At 38.3% G+C, this 18569-nt stretch overlaps 1 protein-coding gene across 1 annotated transcript in view; it reads right to left on the bottom strand.

Annotated features, from left to right (window-relative positions):
• Nucleotides 1-573: 573 nt before the first annotated feature.
• The window catches only part of LOC147175870 (low-density lipoprotein receptor class A domain-containing protein 3-like), a 61497-nt gene continuing 43501 nt past the window's right edge, over nucleotides 574-18569 (bottom strand). Inside the window, exons 5-6 of the mRNA XM_086074888.1 lie at nucleotides 5323-5716; nucleotides 574-3419 (exon numbers count right to left, since the gene is read on the bottom strand). Of these exons, the coding sequence (XP_085931014.1) occupies nucleotides 3251-3419; nucleotides 5323-5716 (563 nt within the window). The 3' untranslated portion in view covers nucleotides 574-3250. The remainder of the gene's footprint in view (nucleotides 3420-5322; nucleotides 5717-18569) is intronic.

Here is an 18569-nt window from a genome sequence, read left to right as displayed (position 1 = left end):
AATTGCGAGATGGATGAAATGAGGGTGGGGCTGTAGGGTGATAGCAGATGATGAAGTGCTATAACTGGTACAATGATGACACAGTTTGTGCTGATGGTATCACAAGTGATCTGAGCCAAACACAAATACATTGTGGGGGGTGGACATAATAATGGCAAGTTATGTTCTCACAGAGTTGGGGGTTTCATATAAGATGTAGATAGTTGCCATGAATCCAAGAGGGGGCAGATATTGATCTTCAATTAATTCAGATGAGCAATGACAGTAGTTAGTTTTTTTCTTCTTCCTCTTTTTTTTTTATAGCAAACAAACTGTAAAACCTTTTTTTTTTTTAACACCCTAGTGAGGATAAGCGGTTCAAAAAAATGAATGGATGGATGGATAATATAAATATTTGAGAAAGCTCCCCAGTTATGAAAAAGAATGGAGCTGTTCAACGCTTTCATTCCACGATTGAGGGTGACATCTTGTGGATGAACGCACAACTACAGTAACAACCCTCTAACAACATTAAATTGCTTGCATTAAAAAAATGAAACATATATGTAGTAACATTTATTTATAGCCCAAAGATAATTTTTTTTTACATTTTATTGTACAGGTTGCATAAAATAAGGCATTTGAAATATTTGAACTATGACACAAATGAGACGTGACTAAAAAAAAAATTATATGTAGTACACGAAAGGAAGTAACAAAAAAAACAAAATCTAAAAATTGTGTCCTGAGAAATGCTTCCATTTGCAGCAAAGTGCCATCTTTCAAATTGTTCCATTGAAAAGTGCACATACAGCATTGCGTTCCTTTGGTGTAGAAAAAGCTTCAAATTCATACCTTGTTAGTTATTTAAACTTGTTTTGTTTGTATTACAATGTAAATACTGCAAAGTTTTATTTACAGGGTTGAAGCAAAAATGACATACGACAAATACTATAAAAACAAATCCTTCAGTTATTCATGTCATTGAAACATCGTACCACAAATGACAAACTTAACATATTAAAGATACACATATTTATATAACATAAATGAATACTGTTCTGTATTTGTTTGTTTTTTGTACCAGAGCTCCCCCTTAAGTTGAGAAGTGTAAATTTGCTGACAAAGTCACCCAGATGAAATCAAGCAACGACAAAAATGGCAATATTTGACAATATAGATGGACACTCCCCAGCATGAGTAATATTAGACAATATTGCATTATTGTTTTCGTAATAGCTCATCAGCAGTGAATGTTTGTAAAAGATTCAAAATACAACCAATTTCCATGTTTCAAGGTATTAAATACACAAACAAACACTTTTCATTTCATAAGGAAGTAACTTGTACACAATTGTAATCAGTAATATTATGCAAGTGATAATAACATTTGATGTATTGAAGATGGCCTGCCAATATGTATCACCCAAACATATGATGATAGGGTTATTCTCTCTAAGTTATGGGGTACCACTTTTTTTTTTTGTCGTAGTAAAAAGACGACGTATTGTTATAGTACGTAACAAACTTGAACAAACACATAATTGCTGTTTGTCTCTAACATAACATGGTTGGTCTTCATATGGAAAATGACCAGAAGTGGTTGAGGAATGCTACAGCTAAATGGAGGACATTTTCATGAAATGTAATTGGTCCACTTCATGTTTGGTGTGTAACCTATAGAGTAAAAAAGCAAAAAGAACAAAAAGCTATAAGAAAATACTGTGAGACTAGAAGTTTAAAACATATCTAGCATTGCTTTTAAAGAACTCCGCCAAACAATTCCGTTGAAATATCTAAAGTCCATTTAAGTACTTACATTGACTGCTACTAAGTTGGCATGTAATACATTCTTTTGTACAACAATAAAACTACAAATGTGGGGACCTATGGAGCTGCTTTTGTATATTACAAGCACTTTTCCCAAGCTTAATGTTAAATTGAAATACTGTTTAGTGTATTAACTTAATTAAGTCTTACACAAATAAGAAAACAATAGATCTGAGATCTGAAAATTGACTGAATAGAAGGTATAAAATATCAGTTTATTTTTATTTTTATACTTCTATTGGACTCACTTAAATTTTAACACACACACACAACCCCCCTCTCCCATTCAGGGAAAATAATGCAGAGGTGACTTTGACCGAGGTGCCACCAAAGTGTGTGAGAATAACAATACTTCCTCGTCATTACCCATGTAGCCATTCAGTCTGCATCTGAGGGCTGTCATGTGACTCCCATCCTTCACGGCGACCCATATCCCAAAACTCTTTGTGTACCACTGCTTGGTCATGAATTTTTTTTTTTCAATATGCTGTCACAAATCAGAAGGAAAGGGGATATTTGACTGGAGTTGTCAAAATACAATAGCCCTCTATGAAAAGCCGTTTTGAGAGCATTTAGTCGATATACAGTAACCTACTTGATGTCCATCTTAAGGTCCAATGTAACCGTCAGAAGTCAGGCCAGGGTCAGTGTAAACCTTTGAAATACTTCCTGTACTGCATTATAATGTAATATAGGATACCTGGCGTGTTCTTTTAATATATCTCCATTATTGAAAGGGGAAACAAAAAATGTATGCGTTTCCCTACAGCCATTGACGTGACACTGTATTTTTTAAAAGTTGTAGTCAGGCCTTTGACTCTCACCTTTTTCTGTGCTGTTCATGTGCGACTGGGAGGTAGGCATCTTTATAGCTGGAAACACATTTTTTTTTCGTTTACAAGTTTAAGTCTTTCAATGCATTGCTGTGCCATTTAATTTGTGTAAGTTTGTGACAAGGCACTTCCCACTACATGAACCTTAAGCTGGATAACAACAATATTGAATAAATCCTCAAACGGCGTATCCATTGTGATGTAAAACAATACCAGCAAATATCCTGAAGGCTGAAAACAAGGTTTGATGTAGCTTTTAACTTCAAATAGAGTTGCCCTGTTGGACTGCTTATTTACTGTTATAACACAGTGAAAATAAAAGCGTATTGAGATTCTTAACACGCGCTTACTAACACAATTAAGATACTTCTCTAAGGCTGTGGTCACTGCTTAAGAAAATAGCTATTAATGCAGAATCAATCCAATTGAAACGAACGGCTCATTCTGAAAGGAAGAGTTTTGAAAAAATGTCCACCAGGGGGAGCCAAGATACAAAACAACATTTTTGAATGCTCACTGTAGGCGTTCCGTCTTCTGTATGTGTTCTCAGCAGGTCAGCGCTGTGGAATGTGCGACTTTGTGTAGTCCTGGAGTAGCTTACAGCGTAGCTAAAGCTGATCCGCCATTTGTCTACAATTGGAACCGGACTGATTGTTTGAGGATATAGTTCTGAGGGTGGGTGATGCAGAAGGGCTCTCGTAACGGGGCAGGCCCTCGGAACCTTCTTCCCCATCTGGGAGGTAAGGAGGAGGCGGCAGATCAAACCAGGGAGGCCGACTGGAGGAAAACAAAAACACGTGACGAGCGTAAGCACAAGTCACAAAGTGGCTAGTGAATAATGTCTTCATTGGACATGCATATTTATAAATCAGAAATACAATAAATAAAAATATTTTGTTTACAAGTGTTGACAATTTCTATTATGGATTGCTAGAGCAAAGGAGAGACTCAAGTACAGTAATACATCTTACAATATTGCTTCACCCTTAAAAACAAATGGCTTGAACTAAGCACATACAATTTAGTGCATGACAAAAAAAATATCCCAACTTTATTACCATACTGTAACGACGATGAAGTTAAATCTCCCCCCGTGTCTTTGTGAAGCCCGTATCTCTCAAACTGTTTTTCTTGTCGCCATAAAAGTTTGAACAAGTTCAAAATTTCTCTGCAACAAGAAAAACAGTTTGAGAGCATAACGAGGGTTTGAGAGAGTGTGGCAAGTGTCTTTGCAACATTTTACAACACTGAAGGAAGCCTACCGTAAAAGCAACGCTCGCTACGTGCACACTTGCAAGCCGGCGCCACTCAGTGAGATACGGGCCCTACGGGAGGAACTGTATATTGTGACGAGAATTTCCCAATGGGCTTGACGAAGAAGGTGGCAGGCAGCTGCAGTTGTTTTTTCATGAAGACGAAGAAGGCTTTATACGTGTAGTGTTGATGGCAGTGCAGAATTTTATAGACATCCATACGGTCCTCCCATTCACTGCAGTGCAACACTTTTCTTATTCGTATCCAGGAGGTTTACCTTCTCCTGGGGCATCATAACCTCCTTTAAATGCTTGGGCTGTTCGCTAGCAGCCTCAGAATTATCATGGCGTTTGGGCGGCATATTAAGGCATTAAAGAAAAAGCAACACAAAGAGATACTGCACAAAGTCAAACACTCAAAAGAATGTAAAGGACCTGGTAACAAGGAAAAGCACATATGTGGAGTACTACTGTATTATAGGAATGTATTGCAGATTATTTTATTTTAAGATAATTAGTTAATGATAAATATATTTTCCACAGAAATAAAACCAAATCTTGTGATACCGAAGAAGATATGCGATTTTGCAGATAGTAGGGGTTCACTTATGCCATGGCACAGCACGCACGGCTTGTTGATTTTTTGTCATCGCTTGTCTATTTTCAAAATAGATGACCTTGATTAGGCATGTTTGAAACCCAGCGGACCAGTTACTAAAAATAGTACCTTGTCATATCTCTTTTTGTCAATGGAAAGGTGTATACCACCAATCTTTTTGAAGCTGAGAACTGCTTTTTGGGAACTGATTAATGCAAAGAGCTACCAGTCTGGTACAAACTACTGAAATAAGAAATGTGTTCAAATGACCTGTAATAATGGGGCTGATATATTTAGTCGGCTGATATTAGCTCTTTTTAAATAAACCCAAAAATCAGCACAAAAAAAAAGTGTCTGATTATTTGTATTTATTTATTTTGTGTATAATACAACATAAGACAAAGATAATGAGGTTCCCCAAAATAGCTGGAAAATCGGCCAAGTTATTTTCTTCACTTGACTTTTATTTTTTTATTAATCGGCTGATTAAATGGTTATCCAAATTTTTTCTGCAAATTTTTTACATTAGCACCAGGCTAAAAAATACAAATACAAAATCAGTCAGGCTGCACTTATTATTATATGTTATAACTAGCAATTAAGAATGTTAATGATTTCTCATAATAGTCAGGAAACATAACTATCTAAATGAAACATTTTATTCCTATAAAATCACAATTTTCCCATGACTAGAACAGAAATGTGGCCGTTGGGGGCTACCTGATGCACATGGGCAGAATGTTGATGGCCCCGGTCTAGACGATTTCAAGGCAAGCAAAGTAGGTGCCTTGCAGTTACAAAAAAGAAAAAAAGCCATACGTTTTTTTACCTGACATCCATGACGGCCTGAGAGTACGACGGCGGTGTCTCCACTGGCTGTGCAGTAGGACAAAGAGTATCAGACAGGATTTGCAGCATCTGAGGAGACGAGCTATATTGCTCGGCTGCCGAGGGGGAGCCGGGAGAGAGACCCGGATCACCAGGATGCATGTGGCCGCGATCCAAGATGACCAAGCGGGACAGGAGCAACGGTTGGTGGTGATGAGAGGCTCCTCTTCCACCAGTAGGAAGTAGAACGTTCCTTTTCCTCTGATGATGAAGCACCAAGGCCAGCAACGCCACAACCAACACGAAGATGATGGCACTCCCAATGACAGCGTATGTGATGCTGGGGTAGTACCGCAGACGGTAGTCCAACGTTACAAAGTCCTGACCGGGAGCTTCTGCAAGAGAAAGAAAAAGCATCCAATGAGGATGGATGAAGCAGTATGGATGTTGGCGGTGGTAAGGAGTCCCATACCAATAGAGAGAATGAAGTATGTAGGGGGTGAAAAGGGAAAAGGATGCAAGGACTGCAAGGAAGAGGCACTTGGGAGCTGTATAGCCAAAGCACTAAACTATCTTTATTTGAAAAAGAACTCAATGAAATGGCGCCAGCATTTCATAACACGTATTAAAGTAGTTCAAAGAAACCCAAGGCTGCACTAGTTAGTTGACCCAGATTACAATTGTAATCTCTCATTTGAGTGATCTGAGCAACCTCAAATAAAACATGATCTATATTTTGGGGTTACAGATAAGAGAGGGTAACAGAGGATCAAGGTACGAGGTTACAGTTTAATTGCTAGAACAGGGTTTCCATAAATTACTGAAGTTTCACACCGAAATAGAAAACTGTGCTGCTGAATGAAATAAAAGAAGGGACTGCTAGAACGCCAGTAGGCACTGCATCTTATTATTCTACACACATAATTTGGAAATAGCTCTGAAAGATAGTATTAGAATTTGAATCAGGCTAAAGCATGCGTAAATCAAATTTCAGTACGACTGTAATGCAATTGTAAAAGGAAGGTAGAAAGGGACAAGTTTCTATTTATGAAGACACTGCAGGCAAACAACGCTAATGAGGAGGGAGTATTTTATATTACCAGTAGCTTTTTTATGTCAAATCACAAAAGTGTCTCAGGCTAAGGCTATAAACAGCAAACTGGGTCCCTCATAAAAAGTTCAAAACACAATCAAATACTTATTTCTGGGCTGCGTTGGAAAGTAATGTTTCACTGCCTGAATACACTTTGTTACAGCTCCAAGTTTGACTTTGTGTGGTCCGTGTTGCCTAGCAATCATGCAAACACTTTGTTGATGAGGCCAAAAGAGCTTGACAGGAAATGCCCATTACAAGATACCTTCAGGTTGCTATAGCAAGATCGTGCTTGCATCTGGGAGGCTTAAAGCCGGAAAGAAAGGAAAGCCTTTGTAGTGTTTTGAAGTTTTTGGGGATTACTAGCACTTGAGGGGTGTCATGTTTTGCACCCCTGACATGTCATAAATTTACAGGGCCTCTAAGAATATTAGCAGAGCTAAAATCAACTAAAACCTGCATGCCAGATGCTTCCTTCTATGTTTTATTATAATTGAGGTACAACATACAGTATAACATTTACTTTACATTTAATAGTATGCAAAACTGTTGTCTTGTGTATCTTGTGTGAGTCTTTCAGGTTCCTTGTTGCATGTTTTCTCTGTCCTTGAAGGCCCGTGGAGGCTTTTGAAATGTATGTGCATGTACGTGTGCGCACATACTGTTGAATTCCCAACAACGAGCAGTGAGGCATGCCACCTATTCATGTACTGGTGTGTAGTCAAGGAGGCATGCCTTAATTAATTCTAATCAAATTCAGATGCTCCACCCGCCCACTTTCTGAACGAGGCAGCAGGCAATAAAATAAGACCCATCTCCCCCTCCCTTGTGATTTAAAATTGGCCAGTACTTCATGCTACCAATTACTTGCAGATTGGACTCTTAGCAGAGAAGCATTTCCATAATTACCTGGTTTGACCTATTAAGAGCGAGAGCGCGTGACCGCGCTTCTACAGTTAAAGCCGGGAGCGCTGTGTTTTGACCAGATTTTCGTCTTTTATCCGATTTAAATGCATCAGAATATGCACGATAGGGCATAGCATGTCCTGGAATTTTATTTGAGCGTTTGTGGTTGACGCAGATTTGCGGGAGTTATTAAATAAATGATGCGATTGACAACGGCGCGGGAGGTATTCGAATCAGTGTAACGAGTCGTCATTGACATACTGTTAAGAAATATGTTTGTAGACAATGAAGATGTTGAAAATTTTGACGGCTTTGTAACGGAATGGACGACGAATAATTACCCCGATCCTCCGAGTTTATTACAACTGCGCTCCAGTGTTGAAGGTAAATATATTTGGAGTTATGCACCCGCAGATGCGACATTTGTTTGTTGATTTTAAAAATATATATATTGAGGGTTTATAAGATTAAACTTAGGTTTGTGTGAACACCACAGGTGTAAGCTCTAAAATGTTTTTGGAATTATGTTTCTATCTGCTTCAGGAGCTGATATATGTTTTTAATATTGTTGAATTTCCAGGAAAACTTTTTCGGGGGTGACTCAAAAGTCACCCATAGGTTTTAGAGGCATGGTTTGCCAGGCGCTTTAGGCCTTAATGGGTTAAAAAAGCACAAATGCAGAGTCTGTCTATCAGATGTCACTGCAGTCCCGTTGGGAGTGCAGACAAACACACACAAAGGGAAATCATAGTGCTGCAACATTAACAATGGGGGCTTGATCGGCACATTAGCTGCAGAGGCTTGAAAGGCGGTTGCAAATCACACAGGCGGTGAAAAAAGGAAAAGAAAAAAAAAAGAGCGCGACTGAGGCAGCCTGCCTCAATTTTTTGGGTGAGAGAAAAAAGGTGCTGTGTCAAAAACCGTTGCGTGCATAACACATTAAGTGGGATATAGACACACATACTGATTTTTAACATCGCTGATTTTTAAAGGACGTGTGCCTCCTACTTTTACAGCTTTCTCACACTACACGCAACTCCAATGGTGCCTGGAGACAGAATTAAGAACATTTTCTTGACATTTGTTCACTTTGACTTAAGAACACAAACTTGTGGCTTCACTCACTTCACAACAAGCGGCACTTTGGCAGATAGCAATTTTCAAATATATTTAAAAAAAGAGGCTTTTAGCTTTTTATTGCAAATCTCAGTTTAAGGTTGCTGTCAAACTAAACATAAAACAAAAGTGCATGCTGTGTATTTAAACCACCCAATAGACACATTGGCTATCAATTAGCATCTACGTGGCAAGGTTGTTACCCTTTAAACAACAAATATCAGAACACAAACATACAACAACACTTGTGGAGAGATCATTTGAAAATACGCATGAGCATATAATCTTTATCCTCTGCAAAGAATGACTATTATTACTGCTGTACTGAGAAGCTGAGTTCAAGTTCAAATTTATTTGTGTCCCCGTAGGCCAATTATTGTTGCAGCAAGCAGTGAACAACATTTGAGACAAACAAAACATAAAGACTAAGAACATAGAAGGTTTAAGAAAATACAGTGTATACTGAGGGTAGGAGCTGAGTCTACAGTCTACAGTATGTCTGTCTTATACAGCACCCAGGTAGCTAAGTTGCACACACCAGAATGAGCAGCACATTGTGCATTGAAAGACAAAGTGTGACAAAATTGTGAAAAATGTGTAATTATTTTAATTATTCATGACGTCATTACCGTATGTAGGTATTTGTAATGTAATGTATAGAATGCTATTTTTCTCATTCAAAACACATTACAAATTACACTAGTAAGATGGAACACATTAACAGCATTTCCATTAATTTCAATAGGGAAAGATGATTTTAAGTTAGGTGTGTTTTGAGTTATAAGCAGGGTCGACTGCCCCTCTTTTATTTTATTTTAAAGTTAAACATTTTATGTGAATTTTGAACACGCTGGCTTGTATTTAAATTGTATTGAGTCTCATCACTTGCCTTATTCTTTTGTGATATTGGTGTAAGTTTTTGTTGAAACTTTGTGAGACGCTTTGTGAGATGCTATATAATGTTTATTTCCAGACTTGTTGCTATAGCATTGATGGGCTTGGTTAGTGTTTTATACTGTAGGATATGTGCAAGTTTAAAATCTTAATCAGTTCAACTTCTGATGAATATTTTAACAAATGTCTTCATACTCTGTCTGGGCCTAACTGAATGTATCACGACAAGTAAATCACACAAGCTCAGGGGTAATGTAATGCACACAAGCATAGACACACACACCAGAAAAAAAATCCCTCCTGCTGTTCCTGCTGCTTTAAGTATAAACATGTATGATCATCTTACATACAATATTCACGAAGCATACATGAAAAGTCGTTCAGACAGCGCTCAAACAGATGCTTTTTAAGGTATATCAAAGCGAAAATCTTAACTTGCTCTTCTTTTATTTCTGTATTATAAATGAATATTTTTGCACATTGCCATTTTTAAACACAGAAACCAGTGATCATGAAACATTCGTTGTAGTGCACACTGGCCTTCATCACATAAACCTCTTGTGACAGGTGAGCTCATGGTACATGAAATTCCCCACCAGTGAATCTGACCAGGCTTACTTTGGACCAAATGTAATTCATGCAAAGCTGTCAGGAGGATCAAAGTTGGACCTTGCGGTTCCCCAGTGGCTTTCGCACCTTCGCAAACAGACATGAAAAGCTCGGGTTCTCATCCACAGATGTGCAGGTACGGTTCATATTCGTACTAAAAGCGTTCATACACACAATGATGACAATGGCGTGAGGTGACCCTGAACAAGGTATTAATGTCCCCAAAGCACAACAGTGTTGAGGTGCCCTATTATGCCTGCAATCAAAAAAATATTTTTGTACTATACCTTGGCAAAATGTGTACCTTTACTCTAATTGACACATATTGCAGGCTTTTTGGATGAATAAATACTTGATGTTGTTTGTGGAGTCAAATATGATTCTGCATCTGGTAAATAGGATACACTTGAACAAAAATAGTTCAAAACACTATTGCAGTGTTCATAATGAACTGCAGTATACATTAAGTTTTCATAGGTGGAGGGTGGCTGGGGGACGCAAGCTGCAGCCTTACTACTCTGCCACTTGATTTACAACAGTGAGCTGTTTACCACATCTCTCCATAAAATACGCCCCATCACTGTCCTTGCTTCCTCCTGTCGACCATGTGTTGTTTGCACTGTTGTGTCTTCCTGCATTCTCTCTCTCGTTCTCTCTCTCTGTTGTCCTCCTGTTGGTAATTATTTACTGTACAGTAATTGGAATGAGATGCAGAATGCTTTGACCACACTCAGGCTAGATGATGCTTCAATTATAGTGTGTATAGGCTGTAAAACACTGAAAGTATCTACTCTCCTTCTTTCACTGCTGGTTGCATCCCTATATCCCACCACAATCTTGGCATTTCACCTACCTCGATTGCAACTTCCTTGCTTTGTAGGTATCATGGGATATACTGTATAGAAGGAGAAACAGATGTGGACCAGATGTCTAACAGGTGAAAAATAACTTTTTCAGTAACGTCCACACATTTTATCTCCCCTTCTGTAGTCTCGGGAGAGGTATCAGCATTTAATTGATAACAATTGGCAAAGCCGTAAAGAGAAGCTGCTGCTGTATGCACTACTTTTGTGATGCTTTTCACTACATTGTTTTGCATTTATCTCCTCGTTTTACAATCCATTGGTGGCGGCTGTGCGGCGGGGTAGAGCCAGTCCAGTAACTGTTCGAAGAAGAAAATGCTGATATATATATATATATATATATATATATATATATATATATAAATAGTGATGTTATTGCCGTATGTAGGATCATAACTTAAAAATCATAATGTTTACCTTTTATTAAGGCATACTCATTAACCCTTAGTAGATCACTGAATCGGTTTGTGCCACAAAAACGGTTACTGTGCTAGCTGGCAAAGTCAAAGAAGATTTGAATGTAACAATGAAAGAAAAGTCTGGGGCCACCACAAGCGTACAACATAAACATGTTCTGCCTTAAATGTAAAAAGTGCAACCAACAGCCACCAAGTTGCTCAAGTTAAATCTGAATTGTGTGTTCTTTTATCCTCATTGGGTACGGTACTTATCCATGCTCGCAAGCAACCAATTGCCAGGACGCACTTAATCAAAACGAATGATAAAGTACCATAAATTAAAAATGAATTTGGGATGATAATAAACCTCATATGACTTAATTGGCACACTTAAAGCACTTCAGAAAAGTGGAGATGTCGAAATCCACTACTTTTGCATATTCCTCAGAGAGGTGATAGGCACTGTGAAGTCCCGCTGTGTGTCTTCAGCACGCTAAGACCTATTTCACATTCCTAAAGAACTTTCTTTAAAATGACTCAAATGTGAAGGGGGGGAGGGGGGTAAATTAGTTATCATCCTTCGGCTACAGTTTTCCAGGCTTTGCTAATCCGAGTCTGTCCACGGCTGATAGAAGTTGGTCACAGCTACACTTCCTTCCTCTCATTGCGCAGTCACTTTGTGTGATGCTAATTACAGGTGGGGGGCTGCTGGCTCCTTTGGCAGCTCGGCTGCCACAGTTACGTTCACTTCTGTGTGATATAATGAGATGTAGGAGCAGAGGGACTTGGCAGGCTCAGAATATTCAGTCCTGTATGAGGTGAGATGAGAAGAGAAAAAAAAGAGATGAAATGTGAAGAGATGAAAACCACTAGGGGGCAGACATATCACATGCTTCTGTGCACATGCAAAAACGGGGCAATTTTAAAAAGAGGGGGGTAGTAGCACACACCATCTGGCTTCACACAGCTCTAATAGAAGTTCACTTTAGCAATTAGCTTCCAGACCATTCTATATACTAGATATTCCATGCCCACCAGCTACACATACTGTACAGGGCATTCTATAATCACAATCATTCGCATCACATCTTCATCAGCTTTAACAGCAAAACACAAAAGTTCTTGGGTAATTACATCAGTCTGTGCAAAAGACACAGTCAGGGTTAATAAGAGTTTTTTTTTATTTATTTTTTTATAAACATGCATCAGTAGTGGAGAGCAAGTGTAAACGCCAAGGACAAACAGAACTTTGGTTAGATTCTGGATGAAGGTGTCAACTGTATTTTCACTTGTTGCCATTTTAAGTCAATATCAATGAGTTTAAATGAAAATACATTCACCCTTGGATCTGCCACATTTGTTTTGCTGTTTGAATCACAATGGAATTTTCCCCAGCACCAAAAATGGCACTAAAAAAAACCCCAAAAATCAAGTTTCGTTCCTACGCTGGCGATATAACCCGAATTTCGACTTAAGTAGGATTTTGCCGTTTAAGTCGATATTTACTTCAAAATATTTCGTGTTTACGCACGGGCATTTATTGCTGACGGCCGACAGAGCGGAGCTAATTCAAGCTTAAACACAGAAATGTGACGCGCCTGATGGCGAGTCGACTGGCTGATGGACGTCCGTTGCTGGAGGTAACAACAGCACAAGTTTAAATAACTTTAAAATGCCGTGATTACTGTGGGAAATTCTACGGACGAGTTACGGGCGCCGTAAAGTCGAAACGACGTAGGTCGCGTGCGACGTAGCTCAAGGATTTCCTGTATATTAGGGGTGTTAGAAAAAATCTATTTGGCAGTATATCGCGATATTACAGTGCGCTCTTCTCAAATCGATTCAATAGGCGGCTTTATGGGAATATTCAACAAAACGTCTTACTTAGGGTTAGGATTTACACATTAAGCATAGAAGAATGTTACATTAATGGAACATTAAGCCTTAATATTTAATTTCAAACATGAAACACACTGCAACCTGAATTTTCAGATAAATAAAAAAATGTTCATACAAATCTTACAGTGTACATGTACAAGTTTACTGATTAGTATTTTCTAAATTTCGCAACAATCAATTTATAGATTTGTATCGGGATTAATCGGTATCGAATCGAATCGTGACCTATGAATTGTGATACGAATCAAATCGGCAGGTACTAGGCAATTGACATCCCTACTGTATATATTTTTTAAACTTTAAACTTTTTTTTTATTTGGCTGCATCAGTACACTATTTTCATATGTCCTCTATGTACTGTGGATAACATAGATATAGTATGACTACAATATGATTTGTAGAATAGCAGCAATCAAAGATCATCCTCTACTCAGCTCACCTAAAGTCACTATTGCGCTCGATATGCTTGGCCTTTGTTTGTCTGCTGCTGTATATTTGACAGACGTCTGACAACTTAAAATGAATGGCTCGTGAAACAAACATCTACAGCGCACAGGTACATTTTAACAAGCAGAATGTGGAAACACTTTGTTACACACAATATTGCCATTGATGCTTTCATTAACTGGCTGATTGGCACAGTCAGTGTATTAGTACAAAATGATATGATTAATTCCTTTGAGCAACACTCAAAACAAGTGACTGGTTGTCACACCCCTAAAATGGCATTAGCGTTTACATCTAATCTACTAATGACGCATTTACAAAGAAAATTATGCTCAATTATGTCAGAGTAAATAATGCGATTGTTATTGTGGTTGCAATACTGTATGTAGTGGTTTAGAACGGCAATGCATCATACTGAGACCCTTAAAAAAAAAAAAATACAGCAAGTTACCTCATTTGATTGACACTGTCACTGGGACATTAGTTTACCATTACTGCGTTGTGGTTGTAGATCGCAGCAGGATAGAGCTTTAATGCTTTTTTACTGAGAGATGTTTCTAATATTTTGGTTGGCTCATTTAGCTACATGAGAGTCGAAATACTAGAAACTGCTATCTGCAGTTCCAATACAGTTTGACACAACTGCAAACCAAAACCAATGGTTATCTTTTTAATGACAGAGTTCTCATACAGCTCTTGTATTACTACATCTCATTAGATTGTGAAGTGGGTCTTATTACTGAAGTGTCTATTACAGTAAATTGCAACTTTGACACTGTTGAGCAACTTTGCCCATTAGTTTAATTGAAGAGTGAATCATATAAGTGATAACAAGAAATATGATGGATGGCATGTGATCAGCCATGATGTTATGAGTTGTTATTGTCACATGAACTTCTATAGGGTCATGGAAAATTGACTTGACTTACTGTCAATTGCTATCATATGACACACACATGCCTTGCTTATGTTAACCATTCAGTGACAGACATATTCTAGTTCCGAGTTAATAGTAATGTCTCTGCTGCTGTGTGCGAGCATGTACTGCATGCCTGTTTTAATTATCATAAATAGAGAAATAAGGATTTAATGCTTATAGTGTGTGTGTATACGTGGTATAATGTCATCACTTCTGTTTTATACTTGGTGTGTGAAAGGGGTTGTCATGCTTCATGGGACCTCTATTTGCCTGTCCCGTAATAACTTGTTCGCTCCATTGCTTGCTACTATCGGAACCACCATAACACTTAGTCAAAGCTTACAGTTATAGGCCAGAGGATAGATGGGGGTGGTGGGGATAGGCTGGAATTAATATATGAATTCGGCATCGGGTAGAGAGAGTGGAGGGACACAAAAGAGATGGAAGCAAAAGATCACATGCATTTAGGAGGTGTTGAGTGTGAGAAGATGAAAATAGAAAGCAAAAAACAACCTATAGTTTGATCAGAGGATTATGAACATCTAGGCATGTACAGTAATTGCTACTCAGAATAATGATGACTTCCATATTTCTGGATGTGGAATCACACATGCATTGTTAAATACTGATGTATGCAATATATAGAATCGTTGTTTTCAAACCTCAGAGGTTTGACAACAAACAGGGTTTGACTGCATACATGATTAATACATGACGTATTCTGAACCACATGGCTTCATCTGTGCTATTTTACATGAATAATAAGCCCTGAGAAGCTACATCAACAAATACAGTTGCTCTCCTCAAAACCTTTAAGTGGTTGATATGTTGCAATACCGTCCTGCTGCCCAGTTTCTGAGTAAGTAGAGTACAGTTAGTAACTGATTACTTTGCGTTGTAACAAAGTGTCACTTCTTCAGTGTTAGTATTCATAGGTTTTTTTCTTCTTCTGCGTTTTTTTTTTTTAAGGATCCGGGACACAAAAAACTCCACCCAAAACTTTCATTTTAAGAGCTGGTTTGGAGAGAACCAAGGAGAAAGGTTGCTAAGGATCATTGAGGCTTTGACTACTGGATCATCCTGTCATGTCTAATGGGTACGGTCACCATGGCAACTATTCTTTTGGGCTCAAAGGTTATTGGAAGATAGCCTGACAGTGGATATCAAGCTCAGATGTGCCTGATACACGTGAGTACAAAGCTTAGACTTGATTGAAATGGCCAATAGAGAAGATATAGGATCCATTTTGGGTTTTTGGTATCCTGAAGCATAGATCAGCCAGATCAACCAGAGACCCCCTTAGATTGCTGCCTGTAGCAACACAGAATAAACACCAGGCAGGATGTCAAGCAGCAGTCACACAGGGAGTCACAGACATGTCTGGCAGACTGAGAAGCAAAGAAGCAGATATGGGATGACAGACAACTATGTGTGAAAATTATTTAACAGAGGTAGCGCTAAATAGATGTGGAAAGACTGTAGCCTGAATGTAGCCATTGGCAACGGTAGCAAATGATCAGAATTTCATGGTTTTATGGAGAAATCAATCATACTTTGGGATATAAAATGTATAACGTGAAACGTATAAAACAGAAGAACCCCCTAATGTGGTGTCCAAGGCCACATGAGCAGCCCACGTGCCTGTTCTAAGCGCATCTCACCACTGATTGGACATTGTTATTTCCTAGGAATGTTGCAGAAGTGATCTTTCGAAAATATAAACACTTTCAGATACGAATGTTGCATATTGATATTTAGCTGCTTCCAAACTTGTTACATTGAATCATTGTCACAGCTGCCAACCTGTAGAAATTCCCTTCCATAACACTTTGTCCGAATTTTCATACTATTTACATTCTAATAATAATGCATCAGATTTATATAGCGCTTTTCTTTCTAGAAACTCAAAGATGCTTCACAAAGGATAGATTATTCATGCATTCACACATTCCCACCGTGGTGGCGGTAAGCTACTTAGGTAGCCACAGCTGCCCTGGGGCAGGCTGACGGAAGCGAGGCTGCCAGTGTGCGTCTACGGCCCCTCCGACCGCCACCAAACATTCGCACCTTTCTATCAAGAACATTACTACAGGACAGTTATTTCAGTATACTACGTACAAATAATATGATAAAAAGAATTCATATGCATACTGTTCAGCTGCACAACATAATGATTACTCTATAACCATAATCGTTAATGAATTTTGGTGTGAATATTTGTTACGGTAATGTATTTATTGCATCAGCCTTGTAATGACGCACACAGTTGCAGCCTGAATCAAAGAATGTGAGATTTCAGTGTGTCAATCGTCAAATATTTCTTTATCGATGGATGAATTTCCAATGACAAGAGTGGTCATAATCTACAGGCAAAAAAAAGTGAAATTCTAGGAGAGAGGCCATCACTTCGACAATGCAAATGTAGATTATAAACACACGTCATGGTCTTGCTTAGTGCCAAAAATAAGAACAAAACACTTCAGACTTCACCTTAAAATTACCCCTTAACACTACCTGTCTAAGACAATGCTTAAAAAGAAGAAGAAGAAGAAGATATGATCACACTATTATGGTGTTATGGGGTTATCTCAAGACTTTTTCTTTTTTTACAGTTAAGGCAAAAACTATTTCAAAGTCAATTATGGAGAGTCTAGCCGCAGCACCGGGGTATTTGCAACAAGACAATTTCTCTAGTAATAAGACGCTGATGCTGGATAACTAGTGCAATCACTCTATTGTCTATAGTGCTCATTGTTGCTGCTTCTTCTCTCTTTCCAGTTATCACAATGATCATATAAGAAGAGGAAAATAAGCGTTCAGTAAGACTGATTAAAAAAGATATGAATATGCAATTTCCTCTAGATTACATTTTATTTGTGTGAGGTGGATGGATTATCTTGGCAATGGTGCTCAGTTTGCTCACTACAACAGATTTGACATATTTGTAAACAATATTTGAGAGAAATAAGCATTTTTATAAATCATTTTGACCTTTGAGTTCAGTTCATGAAAAACAGGAGCAAAACCTAGTGTTGCATTCATGGTTTTTGTTTAGGATATATGGTGGCCCCTTAAAACTTGGAACTTCTCAGTGGACAGACAACATAGAATTTACCTTAAAATTTCAAAATATGTTTTATCTAAAAGACAAAAAAAGAACCCAGAAGCCTAACAAGAAAACTGTCGAGACAAAGGAGACAAAGCGGATCAGCATCATCTAACCTCACTTGCTCCCTTACCTCCAAATTTGTATATTTCAAATAGTTTCTTTTTAAGTGTATACCTTTTCACAAGGGTATCAGTGATGATAAGCCAAAGGGGAAACTGTCTATGATTAACTGGTTATGAGAGCTTATCGCTGAAAGCAGTATTCATCAAAGGTAAGGTACACTACGCATTTTATTCTTGCAGTAGGGGAATGAGAATTTTTTTTTATTTGACCAAATCAAAGCTTTAACAGTGTCCTGGAGTTTCAAAGGTCCACTGAGCCTTCCCATAAATAATACTTCACATTCAAGTCTTGAATACTTAAAGTAAATGTGAGCATTAAGCATTAGCATAAAAAAGCCTAGGTCCAAAGGCCAAAATGAGACCTCGATGAAGGTTTATCTACTCAAGGTACTGTAAAGCAACTTCCTAACCACACAACATAGAAACAATTATCCTTACAGGTCCTGCTAGAATAAACTCAGAGAAGAGACATTTTAGAGGAAAGGCTTCTGTCTTCAAATGTCTAAATATGTGATTCCCAACACTACTAAACATGGGTACATTTCAAATATAATTTCCATCATAAAATTCTAGCTCCCCAGTTTCTGCTCCCCTTTATTCTCCTCCTAGTAAAAAAGTAGAGCAAGACCCCAGTGCCTATTCCACCATGTAATTGCTCTCTTTCAACGATCGGCCTGGTCATGCTGGAGGAAGAGAATGAAGCCCTCGAGTCTTTTATCAACGTTAAACAACAGAAGAACACCCACCATGTTGGTTTCTGCTACTCGCATCCTCCCTCAGCTTCACAGGACAGGGATGACCGTCGAGTGGTATGAAGTAAAGCTGTGGTAGCTGAGTAGTTTGTCACTTGTCCTTCTGGCATGAATTCACACA

The sequence above is a fragment of the Leptonotus elevatus genome, chromosome 4 (genome assembly GCF_054856555.1).
Source record: "Leptonotus elevatus isolate MCC_2025b chromosome 4, RoL_Lele_1.0, whole genome shotgun sequence".
In the NCBI taxonomy this organism is placed as follows: Eukaryota; Metazoa; Chordata; class Actinopteri; order Syngnathiformes; family Syngnathidae; genus Leptonotus; species Leptonotus elevatus.
The sequence above is the reverse complement of the archived record's forward strand: the minus strand, read 5'-3'. Positions and strand labels throughout refer to the sequence as shown.